General features: G+C 39.6%; 1 protein-coding gene across 1 annotated transcript in view; it reads right to left on the reverse strand.

Annotated features, from left to right (window-relative positions):
• degs1 (delta(4)-desaturase, sphingolipid 1) overlaps nt 1-8905 on the reverse strand; it is a 35221-nt gene extending 26316 nt beyond the window's left edge. The window contains exon 1 of the mRNA XM_039783361.1: nt 8532-8905. Within this exon, the coding sequence (XP_039639295.1) occupies nt 8532-8613 (82 nt within the window). The 5' untranslated portion in view covers nt 8614-8905. The remainder of the gene's footprint in view (nt 1-8531) is intronic.
• Nucleotides 8906-11749: the final 2844 nt, after the last annotated feature.

The following is an 11749-nucleotide window of genomic DNA, read 5'->3' on the forward strand; positions in this document are numbered from 1 at the left end:
GTATAAACATCAGGCCACTTGTATGCTACGGAGAAAGCTCTGTGTGAAGCCTCCGGCAGCAAAAAAACACAGCTGGCTAAACTATTTAAAAATGCCGTCTCTCGCTAGCAATGCAGTGATCAGTGATGATTCTTTCCGACCAGTCAGCAGCCTGCAGGGTTTCACGTCACATTTTCGGCTCGCCTCAGCTCGCTTGGAACCTCGACTGAGGAGGTACTAAAAAAAGTACTTGTTAGCAGGTACCAGGTACTTTTTTTCGTAATGGAAAACCAAACAAGGCGAGTAGAGTTGAGGCGAGGCGAGTAGGTACCATGTAATGGAAAAGCGCCATTAGTTGAACAATAATTTGTAGGGCTGGACCCGAATATTCGAATATGCGTTCGGTGGGTTGGTATTCGATTTGAAAATTTGGCATTCGAATATTCGTTTTTTTTAATTTAATTTAGGTTTATTTATTTTCTGCATTTCTCTCTCGTTCACATTCCAGTCCAGTTGGTGGCGGTAATGCACATTCAAGTTGGTTTGCCAACCGCCAATAAACTACAAAGAAGAAGAAGATACTGTCGGTACACGATGATGCCCACTTCGAGCATTTAGCAAGCTGGCCAGAGAAGCTAGCGGCGATAACAAGTGCAGAAATGGAAAACGGTTTCGCGTTTTTCCGTTGTGATACAGCCAGAAACTTCAACATTGTGAGGCGAAGAGATCGTTTTGGAATATAAAGCTTGGATATTACATTTCCTTAGACTCTTGGGGATTTATGAAAATCAAGTTTTGGTCAAAATACCACTTTGTTGCTTAAAGGACAACGAAAACAGGTATGCATGCACTCTCGGCTGTGCAGATTACGGCTGAATTGTTTTATTTTCTGTTACTTTGTAACAGTTGTGTACATGGCTGTATATTTTAAAGATGTAATGCTTTAAAGTAATAAAACCGCTCATGAGTGGAAGTTTTATCGAGGTTACAGCGACGCCCCAGTCACAAAGTGTCCCGTTGACGGGACGGTGATCCTTGAGAGGTTAAAAGTTTATTAATTCTGAACGCGTCTGGCCTGTCTATCTATATTCATAGGTGTGATTGGCATAGGACAAAAAAGCAGGAAAATACACGGCGCACCCATGATGCGGCGACAGCACCAACCTATCCTTTTAGGAAGGCTATATACTGTTTGTTTTTCTTTGAGATGTTTTCATTTAACTGTGTGGTCATTTAGAAGGCTTACTGAATGAATCTGCCAGACTGTTAACCTGCATACTCAGCATGCGTTCTTTATGAGATGTGTCATAGTACTGTTCAGGCATGAAAATGGGTCAGGGGTTAAAATTTTAAAGCATCAATCTGATGCATTTTGAGATGCATTTTTTGCCAACCAACAGTGTAATATTTCAATATGTACTCATTAAAGTTAATTTGACCGGCAAAACAGTTAAAGTCCTTCTGACATTACACAATAATAAAAGTCATAATTTTTAAAAACTAAAAACGTTTTGGATCAATTTTTACTTCTTCCAACCATATGTTAAATAAAGAGTCAATGTGGATTTACATATTGCAATAATATCATAATCCTACAATGAATCATTGTGAAAACTAAACTTTACTACTTTGGCCAGGTCATCGTCAAACAACTAATAGTGGCTAAGACCATACTATTTGAGAATATACAGATTTTTGTTGGTTTCTCCAAATACCTGAGGAAAAATGTCATTAGCGCCACATAATAAAATTAACTGTTTTAGTTGAAAAGGAAGCTACAGAAATTGTGGCCAAGGTATTGTATATATACAATTTCACATGATCACATGTTTTACTGTAGTTTTTTTTTTAACTATTTGTCTTAGTCATTGTCACGTTTAACCCTTGTGTTCTATTGCCTTGTCCTTCTGGGTCAAAATTGAAAATTCACTTTTTTTTAGCGCTTTTTTCTGGCCCGTTTGTCGCTTTTTGCAAAAAAAAATTTTAAAAGATTTTTGTCAAAAAAGCTTTCAAAGCTTTCTTTATTCACCAAATTTATGACATTATATCTATTTTTTTAGGTAAAAAAGCAGAAATTATTAATTATTTTGACTAACAGTTAAGATCAGAGGATGTTGAATGGATCACAGACTGGTGTATGTTAAAGTTTAGTCAGGATACTGTTTTAAAACCATTTTATTTTTTTTTTTTTTCAAATAATATAACAAACCAAAATTCAATGAAAGTTATTAAATTTTACCTGCATATAACGTTGTATGGAACCCATAAAACATATCCATGATATTTTCTGCAATTTGGTTGAAACCCATATTTTTTATATAAAAAACTTTTTCAAAAAGCCATTTACCACTTTATAAAAAAATAAATTAATGAATTGCGATTAAGTTTTAGGTCATTTTATGGTTGCAACCCGCCACAAAACGAAGAAGTAGTTTTAGTTAATTTCCACCCAGTATTTCCGCTCTGTTTGCACACATGACAGGTGTCACAAAGACAGATGTAAGTGGAAGAACGAGGAGACGAGAGACTTTTTGAATTTAATTTATGAGCAAAATATAACGACTATTTTAGATAGCAGAAATCTAACAAATGCCATAATTTATCAGGACCTTGCGAAGGAAATGACCAACAAAGGTTATGACAAGCCATGGGACGTCCTCCGGAGTAAATTGAAGGCGCTCAAACAGCGATACATGTCTCAAAAAAAGAGAGTTGTCTCGCAGCGGTGCCGGAGGGAAAATAAAAGGCAAGTTGCACCTTTTTGATGAGCTGGATCAGATCCTCGGCCAAAGGCCCATCGTAGCTTCTTCGACTTCTAATATTAACAACTACTTCTGTCTAGCAAAACTTTGTTCGCAAATGTTTGCTTGAATGTTGTGCGATTCAGTGCGAAAATGAATGGAAACACCATAAAATGTCTCAAATCAATTCGATATACCAATTTAATCGCAAAACAGCATGTGACGTCATTACGCACAGGTTTTTATTCGCTTTAAAGCTGTTGGATGGAAACACACTTTCACCAGCTTTATTCGCATGAGTTGATCAGATAATTCGATTGACAAGTGGATGTAAACTGATATGGTGACTGATAGACATTCTTTAACATTACCTAACATTATATAGACATAACTAATGAATTAAATGATGACACATTAATTATGAAAATAATCATTAGCTACCGCCCTAACCTGACTTAAAAGGAGAACACTGGCCAATTTTTACGTTAATCTTGATCGCTATAGATATGCGAATACTGTCGATAGATCGATCGCACGCAAAATGGATGAGCTACATATTCACACGGAACTGCTGCGTGATGATTATCACCGAAGCCTGGCTGAACACAGTCATCCCAGACGCAAAATTACAAATCCCACTATGGACACGCCAAGACCCCCCCTACGAAGCAGCTCGATTGGTTGGGATTAGGCATGGATGTCTGAGTTGAAAACACATCTTGTTGTCACGTACGCATCATGTTGCACAGACACTTAAATTAGAGATGCAACGATAGACCGGCCAATGACCGGAATTGGCCGTTTTTCACGTGCTCGGCCATGACCCGCGACCGGCAGGTCAGTATGACATACGCCGATTTTATGCCGGTCAATGCTAAAATTAACTGACAACATAAGTAATATGCGTTACAGTTCTCAAGGACGTGCGCACACACGGACGCGACAGCACAGTCTCTTTTTCCTTTCTCTCAACTTTTCCACTGTGTGTCACGCGTACCTGCTCGTGGTGTGAAGCGCGTGTCTGCACTATTCTCGCACATGTAGAGAACCTCGTGAATCAACCTGCAACATGTCAGCTGTTTGGAAATTCTTCAGTGTGTGCAGAAGATAAATTTGCAAAATGCAACACCTGCAAGGAAAAAGTACGGCGTGGAGGGACTACAGTTTTAGTTGGATATTGGATGTGAAAAGGAAATGGTTCTAACATTGTACTTTAGATGTGTGTGAATTTCCCACACCAGGAGTAATTTATATAGTTCTATTTTATAGTGATCCATTATCTGTTCAAAAGAATTTGTATGTTCTGTGCAAAATGTTCTATTAAAGAAAAGATAGAAAAATATTTGTGTGTTCTGTAAAGTTGCTAAAATCTGTATCAGCTGGCATAACTCAATGAAAATCGGAATTGGCCTAGAAAGTTGTTATCTGTGCATCTCTAATTTTTATTGCATTTTGTGCAGTGGCGGTTCTAGACAAATTTTACTAGGGGGGCCAAGGAGGGGCCAGTGTTTAACCAGGGGGGCACATTAAAAATGGCAACAAATGATATTTAAAGATTATAAACTTTATTTTACTTTAAAATCATATAAACATTTATTTTGTACAAGAATGAGTGCAGGTGCAAGAGAGGTAGGGCAATAAAAAATTTAAAACGTCTACATGCATAGCAATATGTAGAGTCAATCATGACAGAATACTCGAGCCATGGATGAAGATTAGACCAGTTTGGCCTGAAGCTCCGTCTTCTGTCCCCCATCAAAATGGTTGGGAATATATTCAAGTTGGGCTGTACTGGTACATCATTCTTGGACTTGCTGATATCTGTAGAAAGATGGACAGTAAACATAGGGCACAACTACAACATTTGTTTACTTACAGTGGTATGCATGAGTTTAGACACCCATGCTAAAGTTGACTAAAAAGAGGAATTAAAAAAAAAAAAAAAAAAAAGAGGAAAAATCCAACCTTTAAGGACACCAATTTTCTTTGTGAATGAATAATGACGTAAATAAATAAATGTTCTTCCTTAAAATACAGGGGGCATAAGTCAGTACACCCCTATGTTAAATTCCCATAGAGGCAGGCAGATGTTTACTTTTAAAGGCCAGTTATTTCATGGATCCAGGATACTATGCATCCTGATGAAGTTCCCTTGGCCTTTGGAATTAAAATAGCCCCCCCACATCATCAAATACCCTTCACCATACCCCCACATCATCACATACCCTTGACCATACCCCCACATCATCACATACCCTTCACCATACCCCCACATCATCACATACCCTTCACCATACCCCCCACATCATCACATACCCTTCACCATACCCCCACATCATCACATACCCTTAACCATACCTAGAGATTGGCATGGTTTTATTAGCATTGATATAGATCTAATTTCATTTAGCTATTAGGCTAACTGAAAAAACTGAAAACCATGCCAATCTCTAGGTATGGTGAAGGGTATGTGATGATGTGGGGGTATGGTGAAGGGTATGTGATGATGTGGGGGTATGGTGAAGGGTATGTGATGATGTGGGGGGGCTATTTTAATTCCAAAGGCCAAGGGAACTTTATCAGGATGCATAGTATCCTGGATCCATGAAATAACTGGCCTTTAAAAATAAACATCTGCCTGCCTCTATGGGAATTTAACATAGGGGTGTGTATACTTATGCCCCCTGTATTTTAAGGATGAACATTTATTTATTTACGTCATTATTCATTCACAAAGAAAATTGGAGGATGGATTTTCCTCATTTTTTTCTTTAACTAAGGCATTAAGATCAATTTCCAAAAGGTGATTTTTTAATTCCTCTTTTTAGTAAACTTTAGCATGGGTTTCTAAACGTATGCATACCACTGTATGCATGTATATCTGCATGTATTTCAAAATGTAGACCAAGTATTTACTTTAAAAAAAGAAACCGAGCCACATTGACACAAAAAAATAATTTACAGCAGAAAGCAGCATTTTAAAAGGACACACAGTAGGCCTACAATGAAATAGTAATTGCACTGCTTTGCAAATAGTAAGAACCTTCTTCATCACAAACCTGATGGTGCAGTACTTGATCCACTTGCTGTCCCCCTGGCTGTTCTCTCTCTGTCCCCGTATGTTTTCATCCTCCTCACCCTCTTTTTCATCCTCCTCACCCTCTGGAATTTCCCTCTCTGTGTCAGAGCCCTCACTTTCATCACATGCCCTCTCTCCAACCTCCACTGCCTCCTCTGGCTCTCCCTCTTCCTGCTCCAACACCTTGATTTGTTTCTCTCACTGCTGTTTTTCTCACTTTGTCGTTTACTGGGGCAGAAAAAGACGCTATATCCCTTCCTTGTTTCATGATAACTATTAGAAGAAGAAAAACGTAGGGGTAAGCATTACATTTGGTTGCCTAACCATCCCTCCCTACTTAACACGGGCAGATAGCCTGTTGATTACTTTACTCAAATGTATTTGTTATGGCAATGCAACAGCCAAGACGGATGAAGTTACGTGGTTTACGTCACAACATTGTGTAGACCTAGCAAGGATACTGACATTTGGATATTCGCTTCTGCTTCGATGAATTTGCTTAAATATGATTAAGTTCTAAACATATCGAGACCAGACATTTACAAACTTGATTTCATGATCAGTGTGAGGAACAAAAGGAACACGATTATGTGCAAGAACAAGTCACTTACAAGATGAAATTGTTTTGCTTACCTTCGACTCTTGCAACAGGAGAAATTGGAGCTCCTCTCTCCAAGAGTAGTGTCTCTGTCAGTACCCGATCCGTTCCACCGGCACAATCCGTTCTGCGCATGCGCACGATGTTCACGCATGCGCTGTGGTACGAGGATTTACGACACTACCCAATCTGTTCCCACGCTAGCTAACGTTAGTTTAGCTAATAGCTAATTCGGCGGACCGCTAGGTGATTATAGCGGTCTGCCGTTAGCCTCCACCGGGAAGCTAACGTTAGTTTAGCTAACGGTTAATTTGGCTAACCGCTAGCTGATTGTAGCGGTCTGCCGTTAGCCTCCACAGTTAGGCTAACGTTAGTTTAGCTAACAGCTAATTCGGCTAACCGCTAGCTGAGACAGCATGTAAACTTTAAAAGACCCTCAAAATAAAACTTGAAAATAAACGTTAACATATATAACAGCTGTTACGTCAGTTCTACTTGTGCTCATTTAAAATACAATCACTCAATACTCGTCTTTATTGTTATAACTGTAAAGTCTTAATTTAGCTGTAGCCTGCTTTTCCCATGTTTGACTTAACGTTATTTTAGACTGAATCTAGCTGTCTGTTCTGCCTGCACGATCCGTTCTGCGCATGCGTTATTTTAGACTGAAGGCTGTCGGCTAGCGGTTAGCCAAATTAGCTGTTAGCTATCCCGGTGGAGGCTAGCGTGGAACAGATTGGGCAGGTCGTAAAACGGTATTATCATCTGCGCATACGTGTCATCTTGCACATGCGCAGAACGGATGTGCCGGTGGAACGGATTGGGTACTGACAGTCTCATTCAACGAGCAGCACCACATGTGGGCGTGGAAGGCAGGCTACAGTGTTTGGGTGCGCCGCTCTAATTTACCCGTGTGGAACGTTGCGTCGCACATTAGTTCCGCTTTTGGCGCTCGCGTGTAAAATCATAATAAATCAATTTTTTTTTTTTTTTTATTTGGTCAGCACGGGGGGGCCACAGGGGTGGCCAGGGACATTTCTAGGGAGGCACTGGCCTCCCTAGGCCTCCGTGTAGAACCGCCACTGATTTTGTGTCTGTTAAGAGGCACAAAGGCACTCTTTAGAACATGCCCCCACAACTGCCGTTTTAGCTAAGTGGGAGCTCTGGACATAGCTGCAGCAACTCCGTGTTGCTAGCACCGATTCAACTCCTTTAACGCTGCAGCTCTGATAAATTTAAGCATGAAATATCTACAATCTTTATGGGAGATTGCAGCCATAAAAACATGGGATTTTGATGCTGAATATTTAAAGCAACATCATATAACTTAATAATATAGTATTAGAGCAAGCAGATACAGAACATACTGTATTTTAAATCATGTAAAGTTGTATTTAGAATAGACTATATTATTATACAGTACGCACTTCTCTGCCAAGCATGACAGGGTCGATTTTCTTGCTTGCTTATGTAGATAACGTTATACGTATTTCATCATTTAACAGTGGCTACTTATACTATCTCTCAAAAGCCAATGAACACCTACTAAAGGACATGTTTAACACATGGTAGAAGTGTAAAAGTCCAAGTGAAAGTCTTGTGTAAGCCTAGTCTTCCGTTATAGTGTGTATCCATATAAGGCAGTATGTGAACCGTTATGGCACCGTTACTGTGAGAAGCTCAAAAAAAGCGTTGTTATTTCAGGGAGTGGCGACAAGACTACTGTGGCTGTAAGGTTACGCTACATTGCTAACGTTATGTTTCATTAAGCCAACTGGCTGCAACTAGCTTAACGTTATATAATAACTATCTGTATTTCGATAACAGCCATGGTGGTGTCTCTTGATCGCTAAAAGGGAGTAAATTATTCACCAAAGTTAAACCTAACCTATGACCGTTAAGCTAGCACTTGGCAAATTAACAGGCGGATGTGGAACCGTTAGCTAGCTGGTTACGTTAGCAAACCGAGTCAGCTGATATGGTAGTGGTGGTATTTACGCGTTTAACGAACGTTATTCATCAACACAGCCACCCAGGCGATTTAACATAGCTAGTTATATCTAAGTTAACGTTAACTTACGTTATAGGTTAACTAGCTAGCTAACAAGACTTGCTATCGGAGAAGTTAGCTCACCCAGTATTTCTTTTCTCCTGTCGGCATGCGGCTGGTCCGTATACACCCACTCGAAGTCCTCACGGGCGACCCGATTCCCCATCTTTTTATCACTGTTTTAAACAACTTACTTAGACAAAGAAGTAATGTTAATTAAATATCACAAGATCGTTTCAAAAGAGACCTCTGACTCTTGTCCTCTCCTCTATGGTCCACCTCCTCTCTCCTCGCCTGGCTGATTTGCCCGAACATCAGTCACTCCTCCCCACTGTAGTCAGCTCCTCCTACCAGCTTCATCGAAGAACGGAGAGGCGAAATTCTGAGATTATGTTTACACGGAAACGATCTGAAGAGAAAACGCAAAAGTGGCGTTGCGTTATCACTTTTTATTCTGCGTTTAGACGAGCGTTATGCGGGGGAAATCTGCGTGCATATGGTGACGCAAAAGTGTGTGAAATTCGATGTAGTATGCACTCCAGGTGACTAGGTGGCACTGCCACACAACACCACCAAGGCACCCGCCTGCGTAGAACCGTCATTCTACTTCTCTCCTTAGTAGCGCGAAACCAAAACATGCCGAAGCGAACAACAAAAGCTTGCCTGGAAAGACGAGGAGGTGGCGTTGCATGTTTGTCTGATGATGACCGGCACAGTTGACCGTGATAAGCCACAGCACAGCACCCACGGGAGCACTACCAATACCCTGAGCCTCGCGGCCCTTCAGCCGCTGCTTGAGAACGAGAGGCAGCGGGCAGAGGAGGCTGAAGCAGACCCTCCTCTGCCCGCTGACGCTCTCTCTCTCTCTCTCTCTCTCTCTCTCTCTCTCTCTCTCTCTCTCTCTCTCTCTCTCTCTCTCTCTTCATCTGCAACGTTGTCGCCTGCTCTGGCTCAAATAAATAGCCTACATATCGTCATCGAACTATAACAACCTTATCCACATTGTCGAAATAATTTAAATATTGAGCCATTACATTGAAATTCTAACAGGAGCCTATTTCTGTAGCCTACTCCGTAACAACAGACGCCTTTTTCTCGTCTCTCTCCACACCTCTGTCTTCAGACTTTTGCGTTTTTACCCTTTAGACGGTAACGCGACGGTGGAGCGTTTTTAAGATTTCCACTCTGGAGGGTGGTTTCACTTTTTAGCGTTTTTAAGCCCCAAAAACGCCGTCGCCGTATAAACGAAAGGCACATCCGATAAAATATTTTTTCGTTTTCACCCGAGAGCGTCATCGTGTAAACAGGGCCTCAATGACGCAGTTGTTCAACGCTATCACAGTATTGTTTTTAACGTTTCTGAAATAACTAATGATCATCACATTTAAAAAAAAAAAACAGCAATAAGACTAAAATATAAGCCGTTTCATGCAAAAGGAAGAGAAAAAAAACAAGAGTAAAGGTCCCATACATGGTGCTCTTTGGATGCTTTTATATAGACCTTAGTGGTCCCCTAATACTGTATCTGAAGGGGGGGTGGCCTTTCCCAACTGCCACTTTGCTCGTTTGAAATGTCTCTCTCTCATGGGTGGGCCAAATTTTCTGGGCAGGCAAAGCAGGGAAAGGGGAGGTAACCTTCCAGATCGGCCCATCTGAGCTTTCATTTTCTCAAAGGCAGAGCAAGATACCCAGGGCTCGGTTTACACCTATCGCCATTTCTAGCCATAAGCTGGCTGCAGGAATGCATATTAATGTTTAAAAACCTCATAAAGTGAAATTTTCATGCCAGGGGGCCTTTAAACAAATAACTGGCTCTTTATGGATATGTAGGCTATTATATATGCCCAAAACTCATCACACAAGAAACCATAGTGCTCTACTAGCAACCCAGGAACAGTAAAGTATTAGTGCTAGATTGGCATATATGGCCGCTTAAAGGGATAGTTTAATAAGTTTTGCAACACGTAATTATGTGCTGAAAGAGGCATATTGAAATCACACAGCAAAAAGTCCAGTGTTGAATTAACTCCCACAGTTGATTTCAACACTTTTTGAGGGTTTATATAGGTCCACACTCTCCAAAATTAAATTAACACTTTCAAAATAGTTAAACATTTAACACTCTGCCAGAGTTCCTTTTTTAACTCGCAAAACAGAGTTAAAGTAACACTAAGGGATTAGACAACTAACACTGCTCTGTTAATTTTATATAACTATTTGGGTATTGTTAATTTCACTCCCTAAAGTGTCAATTATCTACACTGAAATTTTTTGAAAATCAATTAATTTATTCAATATTATTTATTAATTAATTTAATATATACTTATAAGAATTAATCACAATAAACAATCATTTTCAAAAACATTTATTTGTGCCTTTTCTCCCTTGCAGTCAGTTGAATTAAAACATTGTGAAAGAAGGTATGATGTACATAATTTCATCTGAAACATTGTATGAGTTTTGAATATCAAACGGTTTATGAAATGACATTTTTAGTAGACATCTTTCCACACTTTGTAATACTCTGAATGCATGATTATGGTCATCAAAATTCTCTATAAATAGCTTGTTTGTCAAAAAAAATTTTGATCTTCAACCAAAAGTAATCTAGGGATGCACACAATTCTTGGTTTTAATGAGTCATTCAGTAGCTGTCATTTCTGTCACCTTTGTTTGATTGAGAAGAATGATTGTCAAACGGTATACAGTGAGGATGATCCTAAGGTGATCCTTTGTGGAAAAGATATGTTTGAAATGCATTGCCAGTCTCTCCAGACTCTTTATTTTAATAAATTTGCTATATTTGCAGTTAAACTATAACTGCAATAACATTTAATTTGTTTATTTTGTGTATCTCTGAACGTTGATCTGATTTTTGGGATAAATGTGACTAATAGATGGATGACGGTTTAAAACGTACTCATAATGCCTCCCTGTTCTCATTCAAACTTGAAAAGTATTACATTTGAAGAGTTTTCAGTTAATTCTTGTGACTCTTTGTCCTCAGCCTACGACCAAGAAATGGCTTCCCTGTTGTTGCTGTTACATCTCCTTCCACCACCTCCAGGGGGACTGAAGTCTCCAAAAATTATTGCATGTGATGCTGTTGAGAGACTTGTTGTCTTTCATAAGGTAATTATATTATTAAGGTGATTATAATAATTTGTCACATCACCTTCTTAGCCACATATGTAAATGAGGGTTGTTAAAAAGTGGATGGAATTGTAATTAAGTTTTCATTCCCGTCTTGCACTAGCCAATGAAAAGATGTTTGAATAATCACTTCTACAATGTAGTTTTC

This window comes from Perca fluviatilis, chromosome 19, assembly GCF_010015445.1.
Source record: "Perca fluviatilis chromosome 19, GENO_Pfluv_1.0, whole genome shotgun sequence".
Classification (NCBI taxonomy): domain Eukaryota; kingdom Metazoa; phylum Chordata; class Actinopteri; order Perciformes; family Percidae; genus Perca; species Perca fluviatilis.